This window comes from Rhopilema esculentum, chromosome 21, assembly GCF_057945365.1.
Source record: "Rhopilema esculentum isolate cy_ngs chromosome 21, ASM5794536v1, whole genome shotgun sequence".
NCBI lineage: Eukaryota > Metazoa > Cnidaria > Scyphozoa > Rhizostomeae > Rhizostomatidae > Rhopilema > Rhopilema esculentum.
In genome coordinates this window covers 8,792,423-8,818,293 of record NC_142835.1, presented here as the reverse complement: position 1 = coordinate 8,818,293, position 25,871 = coordinate 8,792,423, and the positions used below count along the sequence as shown (strand labels likewise).

The 25,871-nt window shown below is 36.0% G+C and overlaps 2 protein-coding genes across 2 annotated transcripts; one reads left to right on the top strand and one right to left on the bottom strand.

Annotated features, from left to right (window-relative positions):
• Nucleotides 1-1,010: 1,010 nt before the first annotated feature.
• Nucleotides 1,011-11,143, bottom strand: LOC135684575 (ubiquitin-like-conjugating enzyme ATG3). Its single transcript, XM_065200198.2, has 12 exons — nucleotides 10,984-11,143; nucleotides 10,357-10,398; nucleotides 9,464-9,513; nucleotides 9,017-9,087; nucleotides 8,403-8,572; nucleotides 7,496-7,550; nucleotides 5,389-5,423; nucleotides 4,348-4,509; nucleotides 3,526-3,573; nucleotides 2,641-2,720; nucleotides 2,101-2,169; nucleotides 1,011-1,508 (listed from the first exon to the last, which is right to left on the bottom strand). Exons 1-12 carry the CDS (start codon nucleotides 11,059-11,061, stop codon nucleotides 1,427-1,429), a joined length of 942 nt encoding a protein of 313 aa, XP_065056270.1. The 5' UTR covers nucleotides 11,062-11,143; the 3' UTR covers nucleotides 1,011-1,426.
• A 5,356-nt stretch (nucleotides 11,144-16,499) lies between these two features.
• On the top strand, nucleotides 16,500-25,670 carry LOC135684825 (presenilin-associated rhomboid-like protein, mitochondrial). The gene is made up of 11 exons (XM_065200497.2): nucleotides 16,500-16,653; nucleotides 18,548-18,641; nucleotides 18,766-18,894; nucleotides 19,225-19,273; nucleotides 20,438-20,533; nucleotides 20,758-20,859; nucleotides 21,276-21,320; nucleotides 21,927-21,997; nucleotides 22,395-22,496; nucleotides 23,540-23,637; nucleotides 24,616-25,670. Exons 1-11 carry the CDS (start codon nucleotides 16,550-16,552, stop codon nucleotides 24,710-24,712), a joined length of 987 nt encoding a protein of 328 aa, XP_065056569.2. The 5' UTR covers nucleotides 16,500-16,549; the 3' UTR covers nucleotides 24,713-25,670.
• The last annotated feature ends 201 nt before the right edge of the window (nucleotides 25,671-25,871 follow it).

The following is a 25,871-nucleotide window of genomic DNA, read 5'->3' as shown; positions in this document are numbered from 1 at the left end:
ATTAAGAAATCATAGAAATTGTTCACCTCTTTACTAAGATTACAGCACAAGTAAGCTTTTATTTAAAAAGCGTGTATCAGATTTGAGCAAACTCTGGCCCACTAACATTTTCGCAAATGAAATTAAAAGATATTCTAGTGTTAGAAGATTCGACAGCTGACTGGCTTTTCTAACTGACATAAAAGAAAACTTTGAATTCAAAATGAGTTCAACACTTTGCTTAACAATCTTTTGGTGGTACAAAACTTGTAAATGGCTTTGAAAAAAGCAAACATTTAGTAAACTAAAGCTTTTCGTCTGACACTCTTCAGAGTTTAAAACGTCAGAACATATATCGAAAACTCTACGCTAAGAAATATATATACCCAGTTGTGGATCGAAATAGGCCAATCAGAGACACGAGCACATGACTGTAAAGGTTGACCAATCAGTGCCAATATCAAACTTTGCTTAACCAAATCTTTGCTTAACGGTTAACCAAACTTTGCTTAACCATATCAAATTACTTCAAACCAAGTGAATTTTTTAAGGGGAAATAACTGGTAGCAGAAAACGTAATCAACATTGTCCCTATGAATGAACACTCAATAGATAACACACCAGAGTATCTTGAACTGCTAGGCTAACTTGAGTGCCTAGAGCTGCCAAAATGAGATTATTCGTAAACTTTAGAAAGCATGATTCTCTCATTATAGAAATCACGATTCTAGGCATGTTTGACACTTAATAATTCTGTTTGTCAATGTTTCATGGGGATGGCTTCTCTGCTTCATTTAATTAATCAAGCCTCGTTACAACCAAGTATTATTCTTCAAATTTTGAGCAAATTTATCAAATTGATGCTAGTTTCTTTTGTAACTTGGTTCTTCGTATTAACTGACTTTTGATTTTGGCCATCAAACAAAACATTTTCCTTCTCGTTATATATTATATATCAAAATTCTAATTACTTTGCTATTTCATACCAAATGGGTAACATAATTAGAGAAAGGCAAATAAAAGCGAAAGCGTAACGAACAAAAAGAGATTATTCACATCAACTGGATAAATAAGGATAAAGTTCATTACTTTCAACATTTGCTTTTCAAAATAATTAACAATTAAAACTGAAAGCAATATAATCTTAAATTAAATCAAATACAGCAAGTTTTATCAAATGAAAAATTATTTTGCAAACCAGACTCAGTCCCTTGGATGCTTCGCACTGATCAAATACTCCTAAAGGTGGTATCCTACATCTAAGGTAGCACTCGAGATAACCAGGACAATCTCTTGGTTGAAATCCTTTGTCAAATAATTTCAAAATATCTCGTCAAAATGCAATACTATCAGAGATGGCACTGTCATTTTCATTCATAAATCAGCCATTATTTCAAATTGCAATTATATCGTACTCAAAATTTGCCGCCCGGTGATTATTACAAAATTAGAAATTGAAATGTCTCGTGTAATCGTATTCAATGGTTGGCATAACAGCTTGAACGAATTTGAGAAATATCAGCAAATACCTGGTGTAAGAATCAAGGAAATACACTATTTAACATGTTAAAAACAACTATAAGATATTAACCATGAGAACTTGAGTGCAAACCTCTTTGCCCCTCAGTACTTAAAAGGGAAATTAAGAAGAAACGATAAACCAATTCATTGAGTGGAAAAATGAAAAATTATTTGCAGCAACATAGCCAAAGTGCGATGGGATTCCAAACAGAAGAGAAATTTGACTGGTCTTTGTTGACAGCCAAGTTAATTATAACCAATCACATTTATTTTATGTAACCAGGTTCCTTCAAATGTACAAATACAGACATATTCGACTTTTGTTATCGATAACACAGGCGAAAGGACATTTGCTCCACTAGTTCTGTATAGAAAAACTGCAGACAGAAATGCTTTTGTTCCTTAGCAAATAAACTAACATTTTGAAAAGAAACCAAGTACAGGAGGAGCAATGCGTATTTCAGAACCTCAAAATTTAAAAAAACAATAACAATCAGTAATCGTCAACTGAAAGGTACATTTCAATCTTTAATACATAATCCTATATAAAATGCCAGTCAAATATTAATGATCTCATAAAGAGGGTGAAGGAAAGGATACATATGAACCCCTAAGTCGCCTCCGCCATCTTGGACTGTCTGAATAATCTTCTTCATAACCTCTGCATGCCTGTAAGAGCAAATATGATCCCCTAAATTTCCATTAAAGAATTATGGCATTCGAACATTCCATTTTTTCCTTTCTCCAATTGAAAAACCACTATTATGTAGACAGAAGGAGTTCGAATTCATCTTAGGACTCCATTGGTTATATTTTCAATAGGTAAGCAGCACTGATTGGTAAGCGGCACTGATTGGGAAAATGTTTACAGTCATGTGCTCGCGCTTCTGACTGGCCGATTTCGATCCACAACAAGGTACATTCATTTTCTATCGTAGTCGTAGAATTTTCGATCTGTGTTCTGACGATTTATACTTTGGAGAGTGTCAGGCGGAAAACTCATCTATGTTTCAAAATGTTTGCTTTTTCAAAGTCATTTTTCATTCTTGTACCGCCAAAAATTGTTTACAAAAGACAAAAGTCAACTTCTAGACATAAAATGAAGAAGCAAAAATGAGAGAAAAACGAGTTAAGTCTTACCTGCATGGATGAATAGATGCTCTAGGTGGGGGCGGTAGATGAGGGTGGTTCTCGATTGTCACTGTTTTGTTTACATGATCCTGGGAAACAAAAAATATCATTTCAGTATGAGGTATCACCATAAAGTGCAAAAGTAAGTCGAAATTTTGAGTTGAAGCTTTAGAGATTCCACTAATGCTAAATAGCTTGCAAAATGCATCCGCTAAATAACTTCCGGTTAAAACTGGTACTGGATACAAAAAATATCTCCCTCTTGGTTACAATCTTGATGAGTCTCATCTCACACAAATGAATTTGAAAATATACTAAATAACACAGAGAGCTTCACATTGGAAAGCTAACTGAATGTTTCATGACATACATTCTTTTTTATTTAACTTGCAATAGCTATTGCGAAAGAGGAAAGGCAAGAAAACAATCTCTAGTAAAAATTCTGTCTGACTGGACACGAATGAGTGTGGCCTAGTATTACATAACTGTGACTTGGACAAATTAAAACTCTTTAAGCATCTTGTAGAAACCATTTTAGATTATGGGCCTTTTACTGACAGATACTTGATAATTTTCAGGTTCTATATCCTAATCAATTTAACTTCCATACCTGGCAATTTTAAAAACAGCAGTTATCTTAGAAATTAACTTGTACTCAAGAGTAACAAAAAGAAACATAGAGAAATGAAGAATGACTGTTTACGAAACAAAAAGTAAATTGATAGGCGACATAATTGAAACATGAAGCAAAATTGTCCATAAAATGGCAAGAGTGTGTTCAGAACTGAGAAAAAGGGTCTTTCAAGAAACAGATCTTGAGAGCTAAAATGGAGCGAGGATTGAAGTTGACATTTCGCTTTTTAAGGTTGAAGGTCCCTGGTAATGAAATAGTACCTGGCTGATGTCCTCGCACATCTGATCCATGTCAAGAGGTTTTTTGTTCTAAAGAAACAAAATTCAGCAAAAATGTGAAGTTAAATAAAAAGCTTGTATTTATTTATACGTGACGCGAAAAAACAAATCTAAAGAAAGATTGTTTATTAATACAATATTTGAGGAGAATATGGGCATTATATATCCAAGAATTTTTTGAAAATGTTCAACTTTTCCCTGTTTCATAAAAAACGAGAACAGAAGTCATAGCTTTTATACAGAAAGTTGGTACAATCTCTAGATTTACTCAAGCTAATCAAAACCAATTCATTAAAATTACCATCGTACAATATAAATCATACATAACCAATGCTGCTTATGTATTGCTTGCAAAGGTCACAAGTACAACTGAACAAGGAAAGTTCTGAAATATCTCCCTTGCGACAAATGTCCCCTTCTTTCCAATGTTCGGAGAATATGCCACATTCCGTCCTAAAAGCCCCTTTTCTCAAATTAGGCCATCAAGATTCTGTTTTGATAAAATTTTAAGAGCAACTGAAGCATCTCGTCAAAAACAGCTTAACTTTAACGAAGTATTTGTAATTCAGGGTAGAGCAGGGAAGCGGAAATAAGAAGCCACAAAAATAGCCTCATTAAGCACTAACAAGAGTTAGAAAACGTGGGATTATATCAAAATGTGGGATTACATTAAAATGTGGGATTATTTTAAAATGTGGGAGAATGACAGCATGTAGCGTGATAAATCCCCGGAACACAAGCAGAAAGCTAGGCAGTTGCACAGCTTTTAAAGAGGGAAGCACCTCAAGCGGTTTGAAAAAGTACCTCGTCATAACCAAACAGCCACATTCTTGGAGTCTGGTAATATTTATCATATGTGATGTTCAGGTCGTACGTTCTAGTCTGCAGGATACCATCCTTTGTAGCAGCAGCCTCGTGAAGAATATCTTTCTGGTTAGATGCTTTTGATTTGGTTGTCAGTGTGGCCTAGACAAAAAAGAGCTTTAAAGGTCTACTGCTCTCCTTCTAACAAATAAAAAACCCCTTACAAACTTTTACCGTGTCTTTTTACATAAAAAACATATTCCAAATTGATGAAAATTGTAATACGCGTCTACGTTTGGTATCCTATTTATCTTATCATTGTATAAACCTAGCTGTAAACACGGTCCCTGTAAATCAGATTTTATCATGTTAGGAGCTCTCAACGCTCAATCGCTTCTTTAAAGGGTCATCATCCCTCGCACAGGTGGCAGAGGTGACAAGGAATATACAATACGACTTATCAAGAAGTTATACTTAGAGATACACGTACGATTTTGTATAAAATCATTCAAAGGAGATTTTTGTCCGACAGTCCTAAGAGCAAAAAGTAGGGAAATATAAAAAAGTTTTATCCAGATCAGATCGAAATGAACCAGAGAGAGAGGAAGAATGGTGCGTTAGACTGGTTCCCTGTTTTTACAATTCTTCCTTAAAGGTTACATTCCATATGCAGCTGGACAAAAATATTTGCTTATCTTCGATCCAACATTTTGTTCTATGAGGACGAAAAGGATTTAAGCACAACACGCTCCGATTTTTCGTGTCACTTGGAAGCTCATTTAGAAAATTCGTGGGACTCTGCTAATAGGGATAGCATAAAGCCAGTGAACCGTGAGCCAAAAAACGTTTTGTGAAATCAGCAGTAATTGATATGCTAATTTGTGTTTTCTCTTCAGGCGATCTTCTTTATGTGAAAAGCCTCGACATTTGCCAGGTACGTAATGATAATTGACAAACTGATTCTTGTCTCTTTGAATACATTTTGATATAATAGATTCATAGATAATAAGTAAACATACATAGTAAGTAAACAAAAAATACCTCGTCCGATTCAAGCATTCCACTCTCTTCAAAAGCTGCAAAAAGATAAATAATTAACAATTGAGTACATGGATTAATCTTAATGAAGATTTCTTCAAACAAATTTTCTTCAAAACTAATAAACTTTCTTTAAATACTTGAAAAAAGTGTAATAACACAGCGCTTTGAAAAGTCACTTGAATTTGAAAAGTGGAAAATGAAACTGAAGTCGCTTTAATTATACTTCAATATCAGATTAGCCCTATGGAAACCAGTCGAATTGTATATTGTATAGCAAATACCAGGTATCGTTGAGGCGACGTACCAAGAAAAATATAGGTGACGTCTTAAATAGAATTAACGTTGGGCTGGAGGAGCTCGATCCAGTCTTTTTAAAGATCAGTGGGACAACGATGTCAAAAGCACAAGCTGTTCTGTCGAGTTCCACGGGGCCTGGCGGTATGGCAATTGTTGGTCCTCCAATCTGAATGGGGTTTACCCCCCCTCCCCCCCACCGGATCAACCATATACACAAAAGTTTATAAGTTGGGATGATTCAGTTTCAGGGATAATCAATTTCGTAGAAATGAAAATGACATTACCTTGAACCGCTCAATGTGACAAATAAAACATGGCTGTCCGAGAAAAGTACAAAGATAATATGTTGGATACTTTCCACCTCACCACATTCCCAAGAAATAGTAAAAAACTTCAGAAAAAGACATGTCTAAATGTCTTCCTTCCCCCCCCCTTTTCGCAACACCTATGGACTGTGTTCATATCAGTTGCACGGCTCTTGCAAGTATGCAAAGTGCATTCATGTATGCAAAGTCTTGCAAGTATGCAAGGTACAAATCTTACCTCTGAGAACCAAAAACAGACAGTGGACCGTTGCAAGGTTAGCCCCTTTTTTCTTTCTGATCGGTATAAGATTTTTGGTTCTAATAAAACTTTGGCACACCTCTTGGTAGCTGGAGCATGTTAACTAGGCAGATCGGACGTTACAAACAGTTTGTTTTCTCATTTATATATTATTCATGTATAGCACAAAAGTTGTCTTTATCATCTTTCCTTTTATTCAAAGTTAACACACACTTTGAGAAGTTAAAGCTAATTGAAACTAACAGGCCAGTGAAAACCAACGAAAGTCTGAAATAAATAAATGTAATGTTTGTATTGCTTGCACAAATCATATGCACAGATCAATTTCAAAATACAGCCGAATGACTGTGAATCTTTTCTTGAAAAATCCGAGAGTTTTGGAGTTCCACATTTGACGATTTAAAGACCCAGAGGCTTATTTGACTTTATCTATCATACTTACCTATCATATATCAACTCATTTTTATAAAAACCCGTAAATTGAAGAAAAAGTTGGTTTTTTTTAACTTTATCCATGACTTTGAGGTTGGATTGTTCTTAGCTTTTCTCTAAATTATTACGGTGTAAGCAGTGCAATCGCTAGCTCTTGTGCTCAAAGGGAGTGTTTAGGCCCCACTTGCCATCAAAGTGAGTGTGTCATTCTTTATTTGCCGACTAGTTTGAAAATTTCCCGACTAGATGGCAAAAAACCCCTCGATTTTTGATGGAATTTTTTAAGCAGGTTTCACAACTTAATTCAAAATTACATTTTACAGTACGACAGTCTCAATTTGTTCTTAAATTCTGACCAATTACGAGGCAAGTGTTCTTAGAAAATTGTTTTTGTAAAAGAGAGTTCAGCTCAATTTTTTGAACTGGCGGTTTCTCAAGTCATTGGATTCATAAACGGAGAATTTCAACAACTCTGTGTGTTACATGGATGTCAGTTGCAAGATATTGTAATTCCTTTAAAAAGATCTGTCTGGTTTACTCTCTAAGGTTTATGGAAAATCGCGAATTGTGAAAATTGCCTTCCCCTTTGCAAACCCTGTTGATACGGATGCTACTTGCCTCCGAAAGAGTCTAGCAACATTCTGACCTACAGGCTTGTATTTGCAAACATTTTAGACCCAACTTCCTACCGAAGCGGCCTCTGCAATAAACACTGATATCAAATGACGATTGTATGTAGACAATCAAAGCAAAAAACGAAACCTTAAATTGAGGGTGTTTTACATATAACGCAAATAAAGAATAAGAAACTCACCCTCCATATCCTCTGCTTCTTCGTCATCATCTTCATCTTCCCCTTTTTCATTTTCCTAGCAAACGCAAAAACTTTGTCATCACTCTAAAAATCTCACCACCCTAGCAATCAAGGATGATAAGTTGATCTCTTCAAGAGAACGAGATCATTTTGGCACAAGTATTTATAAGATAATGAGCTCGTCAAAATTAGGTATTCAAGGACTTGTACGATCCCAAGCAAAATCACGATTTCGAAGGCAGATAGTTTGTCTCGTGTGCAAATCTATGTTTACTTTTGCAGGAAAAAATAAGTTCATATCATCATTTCAAATGACAATATAAGGCAAAATTATCGAGAAATAGGCGGAAATAAGGGAGCCTGGATGAAAAGAGCAAAATGCTAAACTATGGAAGAGAAACATTTACATAACTGCCTTAGGTTGTCATTTGATCTTGTGTGTGAAGCTGATCCTAATTTTTGCTAGATTAATGTTTGTTTTGAATTTTTGCTAGATTTTCTGTTTCTTAGTCTGCTGGTTGCCACTTTCGATCGCCACAATAACAATTTTTGCACAAAAATGTTTTAATACACATGATATCAAAAAGGTCCAATGACTTACTAAGCTTTACTTTTTGCAAACGGAAATTACTGGAAACAGATTATTTCTATAAAAATCTTGCACAGTACCATACGACATAGCACTTATAATAAGAAAAACTGGGCTTTGTATACTGCAATGTTTTGAGAAAAAATTTCACTAGCAAAAACAATGAATTGCTCAAAGTTGCCTGCCTTTTTATCAACTAACTTGATAAAGTTTAACAAAGCTGCATATATGATTTTGCAACCATATTGTGAAAAACCCTAGTGATGCTTTACTTTGTGTGCCCTTTTAATGATGAATATGTTAAATGTATGTGTTTACCACTTCATCTGTCTTCATCTCCTGTGCAGGCTCCTCCTCAGCTGCAGCCTGGTCACCACTTCCATCTGTATTGTGATGTGTGTCAACCCAGCCACCATCCTCATCATCTTCAACTATTGCCTCATTCTCCTTTATGTGTAGCATTTGGCTACATCTTTTGTAACAAGGAACTGACAAATAGAAAGATATTATTCATAAGAATAAATGGTTAAGCAGCATAACCTAACTTTATGTGACAATTGATAAACACTGCTTCATTAAAAGCTACAATTTGGTATAACTATTTATAAACAAACACAAATATTTTTTATGTGAAAAGCAATATGCCAGATTCACTAACTTGGGAAACAGCTTTTATTGTTAGAGGGGTCTTCAAGTTTCATACAAAAATAAGAGAGGACAAACATTTATGTTGATTTGTCAACTGGATTCAGAGGTTTGTCAACTTTGTTCAGAGGGTCACTTAGTATTTATCCTTGGTGTCATGAAATAAAGTCTTGTAACAAAATAGCATTATGTGTAACATTTTCTCCTGTTGGTTTCATTTTCCTGCATCTTAATTACATATGAAAAGCAACACAAAAACACTCCTAATAATAAAAAAAACATCTTACCATTTTTTGTGACAAGAAACTGTTTTTCTTTAGGCAGATATGGTTTTACTTTTGATTCATCTCCAGTTGCCCTAGGATTAATTAAAATTGTAGTCCTTTTGAAAGCACTTAAGATTGTCTAATAAACAGCACTTTATTAAATAAATCTGATAAGGAATTCTGCATGATTTCCAAGCATGTAGAAGACCTGGTCATGGCCCCAGACTCCTCCACCTTTTCTGCTGCCAGTAAATAGTTAAGTGTCTGCCACTGGGGGTAACAGCATCAAAGCACATATGTATATAATACATATCTATGCAAGTAGTATATAGGCTAATGTTACAGTCAGATTGTAACACAAATAATAGACTATATACATATGCTATCAACTTTGGTAAGATATATGAATAGAGGAATAATATGCAAAATGAACGGTAGTCCATTATTTCTTGACAAAATGCAACCTACCAATGCCAGGTTGGGCAGTGATGAATAAGGAAGTCTCCTGCAGCCACAAACTGAAAATAATCAAAGATAATATAATTGTTTCAAACAAAAGAATTATGTCTGAATTGATGCCTTCAATATCCAATGGAAAAGAATACTTTCTTATTTTGAAACTGATGATACACCAAATAGTTATTAAAAACAACTCAAAGACAAGATAATAAATCATTATGCTTTAAAAAGTTTTTCCCTCCATAAATCTAGTGTCTTGCCTCTTAGATCATTTGTTAAGGACCGTGCCAATGATCCAACTTAATAATTAAACTATTAATATTTTAAAACCCTTAATAATGATCTGCAACTCATAAAATATAGACCTTTAGAAGTCTAGAATAACCTTCATTTGAGAATTAAAAAAAGATGGCATTCATGCTCCTGCCAATAATCCAGATGTCTCACTTATTTGGAGGAGTTTTTGCAAACCAAAAGGACATTAGGAACTGGCAAAAATACTCTAAGATGAAGCTTGATCTCCAAATAAATAATAAAGAAGTTCTTGGTACAGCTAAATTTGAAGGTGGCACAAAATGGCAGAAACATGGCATACTTAAGTATTTGTTCTTCTTTTGTAACATTATGACAGTATTGTACTTAATAAGTATAATGTTTCTGTTATTTCATGCCATTTTCAAATAAATAACACATCAGCAGAGGGCTCAAGGAGCAATTTCAAAGAAAAGTGGTTGGTCATAGACCCAAATACAAAAACCAATGCTAAAGCAAGTCAATGCTTTTATGATGGTTTCCATTTCAGAGTCCAGGCATAGCAGCATTAAGAGAGACTGGAAAACATGAATTTTCACAAACAATACAGCCTCAATGAAATAGGCCCTTATAGAAAATAATTTGCTCACCTCTTCTGGGGTAATCACACCTGTTTCTTTGAACTTTGATTCCTTCAGAAACAAAAACTTATTATATCAATATGAGCTTCTACCAAGATTATTTGCTATAAAAACTGCATGCCTGTGCCTGTACCCCCCATCCCCCCACTCCCACTCCATCCCTATTACTAAATGTTTGATGCCAACAAGATATAGCCAAATATAGCCAGTGTGGTTACTCTTGGATAAAATATTGATTTGAATACAATTTGAATAAAATTATACTTGGACAAAATATTGACTGAAAAGGTAATCTAACTCTTTTTGCATACATATCATTATCAATTCAAGCATGCTACCTATGGGACAAATAAAGCTAACAAAACAATTATATTTTCAAAGATCACACTTGTGCAAAATAACGTAAACAACTTCAGATATTTTCAAAACTTCTAAAAGTTTTAGCTAGATGGGCATCCAGATTCTAGTTAGTCCTATAATAATGGATAAGTTTGCCAAGCATTGGAGAGGCTGAATCAGTTACTTGTAACTTGTTCTTGTTATTAGCTCATCGACAAAACATTGATTAGGCCAAACCAGGCCTAGATAAGAAACCAGCCACAGTAATTACATCAAAGAGAGGAAACTGGATCTGACCTTCAGAATAGGCGTTAAATATTCAGCAACTCCAAGAGCTTTGCTTTTTACAGTGTTGAACATATTTTGCATCGCCATTTTTCTGTCTTTGAGGTTCAACCTTTGGAGTGCGAGGGAAACATATACCTTGCATTGACGTTGAGCAACAACAACTTGAAATGATGATCAAGTTGATTTGATGATTCGGGGCATCCATTGATGCGATTACTCGCGATTCAAGCTAATCATAATCATAAACTTCTAGGTCGTACCAAACGACTGGTTAGTGGGGGGGGGGGGGAGGGGGGTTGCAGAACAAAGGAATATTATGAAAATTTGACGCGGATTACCGAAATTTGGCAATTTTTCGACGACGGAATTCTCTACACTTCCCAGACGCGGAGTTTCTCAAAAAGAGGGGGTGTTTAGGAGGGTCCGGAAACCGTAAACCTGTACATTATTTTTCTTCAAACCGCATAACCGCGCAAAGAAATAGCTAAAACTCAAAACATAGTGCCCCGACCGATAATTCTTTGCACCCTATGGAATAAATCTTTGCACCCACTGTTATGGTGCTTTTAGCTCTGCGTTTGCGTTGATGTTACACGTTACACTATGTTATGAATTTAAATGATGATTAAGTGTTTGAGGCGGCATTTCCAAGAAACAGTGGATCGGGTCCCAACAACAAAGGTCTGACAAGCACTGATTGGTTGTGATGTTTAACGCAACGTAACCGTAATTGTAGACATAGCCGTGGACGTAACCGTAGACGTAACGGTAGACGTAGCCGTAGACAAAACCGTAAATGCACTGTAAGTGCAACCGTAAGTGCAAGCCATAAATGTTAAATTTTAACCGTAAGCCTTAGATTCAGCCGTTCACGTTTACGTTATGCTAACGAGTTAAGGGTAACAAAAGGTTACATTTACCGATTGCAGGTGGATGACGTTTACATTACGTTACGCATTTTGTTTGCGTTTACGGTTACGTTTGCGTTTACGGTTACGTTTGCGTTTACGGTTACGTTTGCGTTTACGGTTATGTTTACATTTGCGTTTACGATTACGGTTACGTTTGCGCTTGCGTATATGTTTGCGTTTGAGTTAATATTTGCGCTATGCTCATTCCAAGGATCAGTGCTTGGCTATTTCACTTTACGCTACGTTACATTATATCACGTGACGTTAAGTTATGTTATGTTTAATCATCACAAGCAGTCAGTGTTTGTCAAACACTTACCACAATTTTTTGGGGTTCGATGTCCTGCTTCTTAGAAACACCCCTTAAAACACTTGATCAACATTCAAATTCGTAATCTATGCCCAAAACACATCAGAAAAAGTTTGTGTCGTAAATTCCCCGCTCAGGTAACAACAACGTAAGCTAATAATCAGGTGACAATAATGTAACCCTCCAGCCTCTGGACTATTACAGCATTTCGATCAGCGACTCAGGAAGAATTCAAGATTCACACATGTATTTCATGCGCATTTTATCATGAAAGTGGATAAATAGCGTTATAAAACAAATCGAGCGATATGTTAATATTTGAACTTTGACACTTTGAACTCTAACTATTTGATAATTTAAATATTTGACAAAGATTTAATTTACGGGACGCTGTTAATTCTATAAATCTATAAATTCGTTGTAGTAGTTTTTAGAGTGAGGCTTTTTGGTAGAAGCATGTTGCTGTTTGGTCGCAGTGCTGACGAAAGAGGTCGCGTCTCTCTGTTCCTCTCTGCCACAAGTCCCCCACAAGTCAAGTTGAAAAGGGCCGTGAGTTATTCTTTATAGGTATATTCAATTGTACTGTAGTTAAAGTGTAGTATAACAATATTGTTAGAACACAGGGTTCCCATTCATTGCAGGACATCACATGACAATTGCATCATTGCGCTGCAATTGCATCAGCTTCTGTAAATTGAATTATTCTTAGGGTATATAAGGGGTGACTTTATAGTTAGGTTGAGTCTTGCCGTAAGATTGTCGAACTCCGTGTACCTTGTCGCTAGCTTGCAGAATTGTGTTTGCCGTTACATTTTCGCCGTTAGCCATTTAAGATATTTTTAGTCGTTTGCCGTGAACTGATGAATTAGAAGAAGTGTAAGAAATTAGCGAATTGGATAACAGTTTTTGCCGTATTTATCGTGTACGTTTCTGCGAACGACATACGAACTCACGTTTGTAAAACCCCCTTTTTAAGTGGTTTTACATTGGTGCCCCGTGTGAGGACAGCCGAGCCGAAGGAACAGAAGATGAGCACTTATCGATACCTGCGAACCACAGACGACCAGCCGATTTGCAATTACTGCAAAAGAGTGGGACACGTGGTCAAATATTGCAGAAGACGCCCGTTGAAGCAGCAACCATTGCAAGGTAAAGCTTCTGTGCCTGTGAATGCAAAAATGGGCCCAGTTTTTGAAGCCGAAATTCGGACAAGAATGACAACCCAAACCACAACTGAACCCTTCGTTGCTCTGTGCAAGTTGTTCCGCATGTTAGAAGACATAACAAAGGAGCTTGCTAACTTGATGAAAGAGCAATTGGGCCAAACAATAGCGTCCGACGAGGCAGAAATTTTCAAAACGCCCCTGACAACGATATTCAAAGAAATGACGTCAATCACCGATATACTGTTAGCCCCATCACATCTGTGCAGATCATCATCACCATTATGCTCATTACCAAAAACGAAAGAGTTGCAAGGCATGTATAAATGCGAAGAAGAAACGCCACAAGAAGACCAAGCCAAGAGGCTTGTTTTCAAAGGAGGGGGCTATGTTAGAACACAGGGTTCCCATTCATTGCAGGACATCACATGACAATTGCATCATTGCGCTGCAATTGCATCAGCTTCTGTAAATTGAATTATTCTTAGGGTATATAAGGGGTGGCTTTATAGTTAGGTTGAGTCTTGCCGTAAGATTGTCGAACTCCGTGTACCTTGTCGCTAGCTTGCAGAATTGTGTTTGCCGTTACATTTTCGCCGTTAGCCATTTAAGATATTTTTAGTCGTTTGCCGTGAACTGATGAATTAGAAGAAGTGTAAGAAATTAGCGAATTGGATAACAGTTTTTGCCGTATTTATCGTGTACGTTTCTGCGAACGACATACGAACTCACGTTTGTAAAACCCCCTTTTTAAGTGGTTTTACAATATTGTTTGAGATTTATTTGCATAACTAGAGCTCATTGTCTATTATTTCGCTTGTTTCATTTTGTTTCATTCATGTCATGTGCTTTACTGAGATAATTTGGCAGACTTTGATCATTTTGCAGATTTTTGCATAATTTGCAATTAGTTCTATTGGAATCAGCCATGCAACAGGCTTTGACGATGCAAATTACTCGCATCTCCCCACATTTTGGCCGAGGCTGAGGGGTTGTTCGAGTTTTACGGTTACGCGGTTTGCCCGTATTTCTGCTTGGTTTTTCGGTTTCTGCCTTAAATCTATCGGTTTATCGGTTTTCAAAATTGCCATGTTAAACGATTGTTTCCGTTATAAGGGTTGGTATTCCGGTTTATAATGTAAAAATGTATGGTTTTTTGGATTTTCGGACGAAATGTCTATGAAAAGCGATTCACGGAATGGTCAGTCCTAATTAATTCGTAAAAATAAGGGTTGATGCATAATATTCCTGGCTAGGAAATTGCCAGAGGAAGATTCTACAGTCAAGACAACTTCATCTCCGTTGGTAACTACTGAACAGGGTATAATGAAAATATTCAAACAGTCAAAAATATATCGTTAATCCCAATGTTGTGGACAGGGTTGTGCAAAGTGGTCTTGGCCAAGAGGCAGCTACCCCAAAGAAATTTTTAAGGCTGGAGTTTTTCATGTTCTGCTTACAAGCAGATCCATGTGAGGTAAAATTGCTTCAAAGAGTGAATTTCGAGCAAACTGGAATCACTCACATTAGAAAATGTTCTCACCCTTCTATGCTGAATCATTTCCCTGCACTGGGTTCCAGAGTGAAAAGGGTTTTCAATGGGATACGGATAATCTTGGTTTGTGCTTACCCTCCGCACCCCACCCCAAGAAGGTGCATTTTCGTGCTAATATGTAACAAATAAGGAACTCAAATGATTTTCAAGAATGAAGTTTTCTTGGTAACTACAGAAAGGAGCCAAAATTTCGTTAATGTTCACCTCGGTTACAAACCAAAACGCTTATCAAGGCCCCTAGCCTATGCTGCAGACCCTCTACTTTCAAGTTGGGGATCTGGAGCACAAGGGCCGTGACCCCCCTGGCCCTAAAAATAGCATTATTTTCTGTTTTAGCTAACTTTCCAAGCGGTTATGCGGTTTTTTAAGAAACAAATGCACGGGTTCACGGATTTTTCAAAAAATTCAGGCAGTTCTATAGCTTTCGGATCCCCAAAGATTGCTATCCTTGTGGGACAAGGATTGTATCTCTCTATTCACAAACATTGTTGATTTCTGAAATGAAAGAAAAATTAACAAAACAAGTCAACAGATAAATGCAGAAATGCTGTTCAATAGAGGGCAGCCTTTATCAGAGGGCGTCATCTTTCAGAGGGCGGCGTTCATTAGAGGGAATACGGTACGTTCTTCTGTCTCGAAGGCGAACATCTATTTTGCCACTCTTCCCTTGACAAAACTGGTAATCGCAATCCAACCTAATAAGGGGAGAAGTACTGTGTGGCGATTGTCAGAGAACCTTAATCTCCACAATAGGCCTTTTCTTCCATTGTACAAGGGCACAACTGATGAATTGTTGGAGCTGCAGCTTCCTCTGAATCTGTACCAACTTCTCTTTTGGCACGGCAAAAGTAAAACTTTGTAATATTGTCATCATTTCGTAGCCGAAAGCAATTGAAAGTGGGACACTAACTACAGGGAAATTGGAATTCTTCGTGTCAACGTGTAACTTCCGCCATTACTTACAGGATCCCCAACCACTGCTATATGTACTCATTCTTCGTACCCAAAGATTGATAGGCTGCGGCGTAACGGAAGTATATGGGGCCCTGAGGAAAAAAGAGACAGGCCCCTATATACATACTGCAAGAGTCCCATCCAAGGGCGTAGAGCATTTCAAACACACTTGCAAGACGCAAAATTGATAATTTCCCTCGCTAACTGGGGGGGGGGGGTGTTAAATGCTTAAGTTAAATCACTTTTTAAGTTTCTTAAATGAAGTTAACTTGAGCCAATTCTTCAAAGCCAAGGCCATCACTACAGGGGGGGGGGGGGGTGTTTGGGGTATGACATCCCCCAGACCCTAACCTTGTCAGCAAATCTTTGAAAACAGAAGTTTTGTCGGCAAATCTTCGAAAACGGAAGATTTGTCGGCAAATCTTCGAAAATGGAAGATTTGTCGGCAAATCTTCGAAAGTGGAAGATTTGTCGGCAAATCTTCGAAAGTGGAAGTTTTGTTGCCAACCTCTTGGAAGCTGGCAAATTTTCAAAAGAAAGACAGAGAATTTTGCCATTTTAAAAAAGATATTATCAGTTGTTGATGACAGCATCAGTCTTTCTTTTCTTTTATTTACAAACTAGCGCAAAATCTCCTGCGAAGGAATTTGTCTCGATTTATTACAGGGCCTATTGAAACAACATGGCGACGCTGTGTTATAAGTTGATGAGAAAAACGACTGTACAAAACTATCTAACACCAGCTCATAGGTGTTTACACAGTGGTGTCTTCAGCAAATTTTTAAGGTACCTATCGTATACCAAAGAATTATGCAATGTTCTTTCTGTATCTATATCTTTCAATCATACGACCAGTAGAAAACCATTAAAAATTCGCCACAAAAATCGTAATCTTCGCAGACGGAATTTGTCTTATCTCGATTCTTCTTCTGCCAAATGATAATAATAGTGATACAATTTATTTATTATATTGATACAATTTAATAATAATGATACAATCTAGTTTGCTAGAAAAATTGCCCGTGCTAATAAAGGCCAACTTTACCCTATTTGCAATGTTTTTAAAATAAATCTATAAAATGCAGTTACCGCATCTACATCAGGACCCTTTCCAATCTCTGATTTTCATTTTAAACTGATTTTTGCTGTCTGCAGCTTTGTAATTGTCTGGAAGCTGATTCAAAACTATGCTACCCTTAAATGACAGAGACTTGTTTTCATATTCATAAGTCCCAGTTTTAAGAAGTTGGAGAAGCTTACTTCTTCTTAAGTTATATAGCAGCAGTTTTCTATTGAAGAACTCCCACAGGGAAGAGCTGCTTCCAGACGTGATACATTTGTTTACATCCTGCTCAAGTTTTTGCAAATTTTTTACATGCATTGAGACTTCCTCGTTCCTGAGTTAAGGCTCTTCAAAAATAGAGTCAAAATCATTCACCGCACTCCCAGGCCATACTTATGAACCTGATTTATTTCATTGTGGACAGATTTTCCACAACAATTCAGATGAGTGGGCAATAATTAAAAATTCTCAGTATATGTGAGTTATATAGCAAGCTTGCCTTTTGAGGTTTGAGGTTTTGTGCAACCTTTGAAAAGGTTTTAACCTTGTTTTTGGTCTTTTTGCAGATAGCTTTGATTTTCATTTAGCTTAAGTTTAAGGTAAATGATAACACATAACAGTGGCAAAATGGCTATGTTTTCTCTGGGGTGGCTAAGTCAAGTCTTCTAGGATGGCTAAAAATGCATCTCATAGACTAAAATTTTATTACTTTACCGCTAAGAATAGGTTATTACTTTACCGCTTATTGATTTTTAGAAAAATTTGGAAGGGGAGGATTCATGTGTTGGGAAAAGAAGGAAAGGGTGACCTTTGGTTCAGAGTGCAGATAGATTGCCAGACTGATAGAAAACATTTTTGGCAAACGTAAAATCTTTGTTAGTTGGTGTGCTAAACATGAAGCCATATACATAATTAACACAAAAACATATGACACAAATATTGATTGGGTCATGGCAATGCAACTTGCTTTGATTGTAGAATGGCCTGTTTTATTAGATTGTTCACAGCAAGTTACAACGAAGTGTTCTACCCTTGTACAATCAATGTTGATGTTCCTAGCCAAATATTACAAGCAAACAATTTTGGCACCCCTTATCTCCATTTGAGCTCATATTCAAGAGGGGCCATGACCCCCCTGGCTCCCCTTGCCTAACTGCGACCTAAGAGTTTCACCATATCAGACATCTTTATGGTACCGCCATGAACATCAGTGCATAACTTCCTTAAGTTTATACCAGTTAATTGAATTTTATTTAGCTACTTTATTTAAAGTTTCACTATATGCATAGATTTTGTTATCAGTAGGGAAGTTGCAAGCCTGAGAGTGCTCTATAGCAAAAAGAAGTCATTGACAAAAATGTGCCACTCCAGCAATGGCAGAGCAGGCGTTGTAACTCCCAAGACAACAAAAACAACAGAAAACAAAAAACAATAAAAACTTCTCAAATAAGGGGCAAGCATAAACAAGAACCAAACATGAAAATAAAGTAAAATAGTAAACATCTTAAAGGTAAATGAAAGTGAGTACTGATAATGTTAAATGCAAAACATCAGAATATACATCAGTGGAGTGCCTGTTTGAAGCAAAAATCACTTTCATTGTGTTTTCTCTTTTAGGGAAAGCACCAGCAAAATAAGCTTTAGAAAGTTTAGTAATGCTTTTGGAAATGGAAGAAGGCGTATAGTACGACCTGTTTTGTTTACGTGTTTGGTAAGTTTTTTAATCTTTGTGAAATCACACACGAGTATTCCTTTGTTTTGAAAGATCCTCAATATTTTTTCAACTGGTTTTAAACTATTGATAGGGTTCATCAAAATATATTTTTACTTTTTAGTTTGGCTCTGGTACCTTTGCTTGTTGTACAATTTTACAGTATGAAAGAATCAGGCATGATATTATCAACAAAGGTGTCCATTTAGAAGGATATGGTAGAGATCATAAAGAATTTTCATTTAGGATAGCTGTAAGTGTACCAAATCTATATGTTTAGACCATTTAATCTTGCCTTGAATAGCTTATTTGGTTTTGTTCAATACTGTGTTCGTGTTTTTCTTATAATCTAATTAAATCTTATAAACTTTCTAAAATTCTAGAAATGTGAGAGTAAAATTTTTTCATGCTTGTATGAATGAATATCACTGTATTTAGACTTAGATTGGCAGGGTATGAGTGGCCTTTGTTTGATCAATCTTAATTAAAAATACTTCAGAATTCGGTGTAGGGTAAAATTAGAAATTAGAAAAGTTTTGTATTTATAGCCTATAGACAACCTGTAAGGTTTATGTCTCCACAGATTAATAAGTGGTGGAATGGACTAAATGAAGGTCAAAAGTTAGTTTCAGGTGAGCTTTATTTTCTTTAAGTTTCAGCACAGATGCCTTGGATGTCATCCTTCATAAGTTTTCTTTTCCTGCAGCCTTATATAAAACTAGATGCTTAAAGTTTTTGGCCAAAGGGGTATTGCTTCTTGGTGGAAATTTGCCGCTCTTGACATTGGAACTTGTAATTTGTTTTTTCTTCTTGCATCAATTGTTATTAAATAGATTCAAATTCAAAGGCCAAGAAATTTTCTAAGGAATTGATTTTTTCTATATTTATATGTTGTACTTGGTTACTAGGAGAAAAGGCGTAAAAAATTGTACAATAAAAACTGTGGCTACCTCTTGGCTAGATTTCATTTTCTTCAGTATTCTATCTGCATGGCATTGACTACTTGTAAAATAGTTCATCAAGAGACCTTGAAAAACCTTATAGAGTTTATGTTTGATTATTTTTATTGGGGCTTGTTATCATCACTTAGATTGCTAAAACCATCATCAGAATTGAGGAGTGAATCACTCTTAAAAATCTCTTAAAAATTGCTAAAAAAAACTCAAAATCTTTAAAATAAATCATGAAATCTAAGAAATCTCACCAAAATCTTACAATCGTAGAATTGCATGTTGAAGGGTATTTATGCTATTCTAAATAAAGAAATTCTAAAAATAGATTTTTGATGTCAGCAACAAAACTTCGAACACCAACATAAAAAAGTTCTCTTTTTAACATCAAGTTTTGCAATCCCCCTGGGTAACCAATTTAAAGCAGCCGTTTTATCCTTGTTAGAAATCCATTTTAGTTTTGTGCACACGTTTCGAAAAAATCTATTGCTCAAAGAACAAGCTTTTTACGGTGCACTGTTCCTTAACAGGCTGTCATCTGAATATCATAGTTAACATAATCGACTTCCTAAATCGCAGAACTTTCATCTTTAAGATCTTGCTTTTTACAATGAAATGTCAGATTTTAACAAATCCCAAAATCTACTGAAAAATCCCAAAATCCTCTGCTTAGCGTGAAATTTTTCAGAACGTGTGTTTTTCGGAACAAAATCTCTAAATCTCGTACACCTTTTTCGTAGTGATTCACCCCTCGAGCAGAATGACATATTAAAACCTATCCAATAATGCATACATTCATAAAATTGCGTGCTGAGCATAAAGATGCATTTTTTCTCAATATTGCAGGCATCATAGCATTGAATGCATGTGTGTTTTTCTGCTGGCAGATACCAGCATTCCGGCATTTTATGACAAAATGGTTTACAGCGAGTGCGTTTAATGGTAGGTTTTCGCTGTATTACTAGCATCATTTTCCCTGAATTAACGAACTCTAGCGTCCTATTTCATTATTGTCTTTGTCATATATTAACAGTGCTTTTCTTTATATTTATGCTATATATGATATACTCTACGCAATGTTTATTCATATTTAATGTTTTCAACACTTCACAGAGCTCACGTTTGATACCCATTGTCCATTCATTCCATGTTTCAATTTACCCCAGGTAAAACTCTACCGATGTTTCTTTCAACATTCAGCCATGCAGAGCTGTGGCATTTAGGCTGCAATATGCTGGTCCTATGGAGTTTTGCGTCTCCTATTCAAGGTTTGCGACCTATGTTCAAATTGTGCCAATAACATCCCCAAGGACTGTATTTTTTAATTAGTTACGCTGTTAAAGTCTTAGCGAGATAATTTTTGGTTACTCCGTCCATTTTCTCAATGCTTCATTCTGGGTGTTATTTGTGTTAGAAAATTCAGTACAGCTGAATCTTGTTAAGAAGTACCCCAGATAGGTCTGAATTTTATTAAGTTGGACTCAGTTCAATTCCCTTGGGATTTTCTACATTGTCCAAGTCAAAATTCGTACCCCGGATAGGTCGACCATTGGCCAAATCGTACCATTTCATTACCCTCTTTCGTGGTCCATTTTAATGGGATTCAGTTATATTTCAATACTCATTACATCTGGTAATTTTGCAAAGCTCAAACCAGAAACTCATGAAATTTCTTTTTTTGTAGATATGTTAGGCCCTGAACAGTTTTTAGCATTTTATTTGACTGGAGGTAAGCAAGATTCCTTTTCCTCTAAAGATAGTTATTGTTTGGTTGCTCTTTTTGATGTTTGTGCATTTAAAGGAGATTTCTTGTCAATAAATGATACTTATAATGTCATCTTTGAAAAATAGATGTATGTATTTAACTTTGGAGTTTGTTTGCTTAATCAGTGTTAGCGCAACTGGAAACGGTTAAGGTGTAGTGGAATGCCCTTGTTCAGCTAGTCTTGATTTTATTGTCTGTCAATTTTCAGAGAGCGATAGAAGAATAGGGTAGGATGTTAAGAAGATTTAGAGGTAGTTAGCAGAGGACTATGGATATATTCTTTGACCAAGCTGGTCCTGTAACTGCGGCAGTCTTTCTTTTACATATGATTTTTCTATTATCCTAATCTATTATGTCAGGTTTAGGATAGTTTGACATCTCGATCTTATTTGACGAAAATTTGAAACATATTTCAGATCATTAACGCACACAAAAGTATTGGTACAGCTGTGTTTAATACAGTGTTTCTTAATTTAGAGAAGCTTGTTTGAACATTACCTTTGTGATGTCAGTCGACCTGTTATCGTGAATAGTTTTATCCACGTTTATTACAGGCTCATTTCTTTTTAGGTGTTTTTGCAGCTTTGTGCAGCCATACTTTAAAAATCATCACAAAAAGCCCAGTTGCTTCACTTGGAGCTGTGAGTGTGCCACTAACATAGTATCATTTATTGACCATTATTTCATCATCACTGCATTTCATTTCTCCTGCTCTGAATTACATTTCCTTTGACAGGCTGATTAATTTATTGTAATTAGGTCCTGATGTTAATTGTTTTGAATCAATCATATTTTGTTTTATTTCACATTGTTTGTTTAGTTTGATTAAATTTAGGCAATTCATCCAGCTTTATTTTTGCATGATAAAATTGTCAAGATTTTCGAAATGTAATCTAACTATTATGATGTATTCAACACAGTCCATTAAAAGATTACAAATGAGTATTGTTGCATACTTTTCACTGTCAAGTTCCTGGAATAAAACATTGTTAGAGCGTCATATGTCATCATCAATCATATGACTAATCTTTGTCCTAGTCTGGTGCTTTGCTCGCCGTCTTGGGGGCTGTATGTATCGAAAAGCCAGATGCCAGACTTGCAATTCTATTTTTGCCGTTTTTCTCCTTCTCTGCTAAGACGGTAATATATCTTTTTTCAAATGAATTTATTGTCTTATATCTAAAATTATCACCTATTTTCAACTAGCGTTATTTTCTTGCCTGACTTTGTGACAATTGCTTCCACAAGTTCTTTTCAGGAGATGAAATGATTACAGTATTATCTTCAATTAAGAAAAATTATGCTTTCCGCAAGTACTTTAGATTTACATTATATATGTTACTGTTGTTAATTTTATCTAACCATCCCTTTTTGCGTGCTGTCTTAGCTATACTCTAATCTATGAATAGTATGTCTGTGATATATTGAGACCCTGATTAGCTGAGGTATCTCAAAAAGGGACACTTGATAAATTGATTTTCTCGGTACACCTTCACTGATTCGCTGCAGGGTCGCCGTATTTACCAAGTTATCTAGGCACACCGTCAGAAATGTTCGAATTGCAAAATTGTCCTCTCTCTCCTATTTTCAATTAAAAACTCAATTCGCTATAACGACAATCTACGGCATCTGTAAAACTAGGTCCCAGTCGTAATCGAATTCTAAATGTCCTAAGTAACTTTGCGGACTAGCGCAACAGCACGAACATAACAATGTAAAAGTGTTAGAAGCAAAGAGACAAAATCGGTTCACATCTTCAAACAACTAATAAGTAACGTTTCCCTAAAAATTATTTTTTGCGGTTAGAGCCCTATTGGGCAAACTCAAGCCCACAAAAAGCCCCCTACAACGGAGAGTATCTCTGGCTCTACAGATGTTCCTAAAGAGGCTTTGGTACTTTCTGTTAACATTAATCCTGAAATCAAAGAATTATTCTCACATCAATGTTATCTCTTACAAACTGTTGCATAGTAATTGAATTTTTTGCTCAATTATCTGATAACTTGTAAACATATGCCTATCCACGTTTGGATTTTTTTTAGAATTGAGGTCTCTTGTCATGTTACTGAGTTCCTAGTGAAACACGATTAATAGCAGTAGCTTGTTAGATAGTCGAGAGTAATTATGATCGTAATTATGGTCGATGTTTTCGGTGGTAATTATGATCGATGTTTTTTCTTTAGGCTTTAATGAGTATTATTGCAGTCGATGTAGCTGGCCTCGTCTTCAGATGGAAACTGTTTGATCATGGCGCACATCTAGGTGGAACTTTATTCGGAATGTAAGTTTTCATATCTTTTGGGAGATGATAATAAAAAATGGTTTCTCAGCAAAATCTGGCACTTTTGTCATTGCGAAAGTAGAATTGTTGAGTCATATGTGAATCTTCAGTTATCAATAATTCAGTAATTCAGTTTTAAGATCCCCTTAACTATCACCTGATAAAGTATACAGAGGATCTGGGTATTGGGGTTTATGTAAAGGATCTCTGATCTCTGATCTCTGACTGAAAGTAAAACAAATCTATAAATATTTAATGTATTTTGAGTTATCATTCATGAAATTGTCTTATGGGGTCTTTTCCAAACCTTTTCTATACCATTCATCTTGGGTCATAAATTTTTACTATTTTTTTAAAATTTATTGTGCTCATCTTAAATGTTCCAATAAAGAATCCTGAGATTCAAGAGGGAATACTTTGCAACTTCCCAACACCTCAACCCTCAACTTCAAAAATAAACTTTTTCTCCGTCAAGAGTTTACTATTTTTGTGTCCTGGTCAAGGCTGTGGACTCTTCACATCAAATGGAATTATACTTAGCGTTGTATTATATAGCAAACTTGTCTAGAAGAGTATATAGCAACGCATTCGCTAATTGCTGTTAAATCTTTACCACTGGAAGTGTTATCTTGGCATTGTCTGCCTTAAATCTTCGAAGCCCTAAGCAGAATTCCGGTTGCAAAGAATACTTTTCGGTGATAGCCGGGACGCTAGCATGTTAGCGGTACTGCGTTTGCGGCCCTTTTCATGGGGATTTTCCTGCCAGGCTTTCTATCAATCCGTAAGGGCAAATGGATTAGGTTAGCTGGAATTCTGCCAGTCTTAATTTCTTCTATTCTGGGTTTAAACACCGCTATGTTGAAAAATATCGGTTCTTTTTGTGCTCAAGATTCCAGTTTTCTAAGCAACGTTTTTGCGCAAGTTAGATTTTGACAAATTAAGGTTGCCAATAATTTTAAAGACGAATTTTTTTTATAGTTGGTATGTGAAGTATGGACACCAATTAATTTGGGAAAACAGAACTCCTCTTCTGCAATGGTGGCATAAACTGAGAGAAAGCAGTGAGCGGCGGTGATAATTGTTTCTTTAGGGTCTAGTGAGAACAGTATCAAATATCGTGCAATTTACCAAATGATAATTCAATTATTAGGCTAATTAATAACTATACTTATATGTTCTGTTCGCTCAAAGTCCATAAATTGCATCTCATTTCGTTGTTTAATACCTACTTCCGTTTTGCACCTATTTGATATCATTTCTGTGTATGCAAAATGTATACCAAAATTACTGTAGCTACTGCAATTTTTAACTTTATTCTTTCTTTTGAAGATTTGCACGTTTTTTCTCGATGCTCGCATGGCATTACCTGCTTCCCTTCATATGATACCCGTTATTGCATCATAAAGGTGGTCTTACCCGTGTGGTAATACTTGACCCTCCTCCATTTTATGTAGATTTCATACGAGCAACTCTTTTTGTTATTTTGGTGAGGTTTTATGACAGTTTGAAATGAGAAAAAACATCCAGGAATCAATGGTTGTTCTATTCAAATGTATTTCTTTTCCAGTTCTAGTCTCATTTGACTCGTGAAATTCCCAAATATCTAAGCGATACTTTTGATTGTTACTTATAAACATTTTTAACCTGTAATTTTACAAATGTAAAGATGTAACAGGGGCGGAGGTAGGGTTGGAAGTACCCTCTTGAAGGAGGAAGTTTTTACCATCAATAGGCTCTAAATGGCGAGAGCCCCATTACCCAATCGAGGGACCTTTACTGCCCCTAGACGCCTGTAAGGCACGAAGTTAAGACCAGTTACGTTTCTCGTTATTTTATGATCCTTTCCCTCTAAATTCTTACCTACGCCCCTGTGTAAAGTTGCAGTTAATTTTAGAATTTGACTAGAAGGTTGATTTTTTATATCCTAAAAACTGGTTTATTAACTAGTTTCCTCTTCGTAAAAGCGTTGGAGCTCGGTGTCGTCTTTTTCTGAGAAGTTACCTGATATCATGCAATGTATTGCTCCATTCAAACACGGTTAGTATATTTTTTTGTTTACATCCTAGACCCCCCCCCCCCCCTTCAAGGTTTAACAAGGTCTAATTCGTTTTAAGCACAAATGGAGAATTGGATGGGAGATGTGTTATCGCCATGCACGCTGGTATTTCTGAGTTCTGCTGTACAGAAAAATTAAGCAAACTCAACGCATTGTTATGTATTTAAGATGAACATCA

What these genes read in the sequence shown, in the direction of transcription:
- LOC135684825 (XM_065200497.2), top strand. Translation starts at nt 16,550, where the DNA reads ATGGCGACGCTGTGTTATAAGTTGATGAGAAAAACGACTGTACAAAAC. An exon ending in TTTTGCGTCTCCTATTCAAG is followed by an intron (nt 20,860 to 21,275) that starts GTTTGCGACCTA and finishes CTTTTTTTGTAG; the next exon opens with ATATGTTAGGCCCTGAACAG. An exon ending in CAGTTGCTTCACTTGGAGCT is followed by an intron (nt 21,998 to 22,394) that starts GTGAGTGTGCCA and finishes TCTTTGTCCTAG; the next exon opens with TCTGGTGCTTTGCTCGCCGT.
- LOC135684575 (XM_065200198.2), bottom strand. Translation starts at nt 11,061, where the DNA reads ATGGCGATGCAAAATATGTTCAACACTGTAAAAAGCAAAGCTCTTGGA. An exon ending in CACTGCCCAACCTGGCATTG is followed by an intron (nt 9,088 to 9,463) that starts GTAGGTTGCATT and finishes AATTAATCCTAG; the next exon opens with GGCAACTGGAGATGAATCAA. An exon ending in GTTTCTTGTCACAAAAAATG is followed by an intron (nt 8,573 to 9,016) that starts GTAAGATGTTTT and finishes TCTATTTGTCAG; the next exon opens with TTCCTTGTTACAAAAGATGT.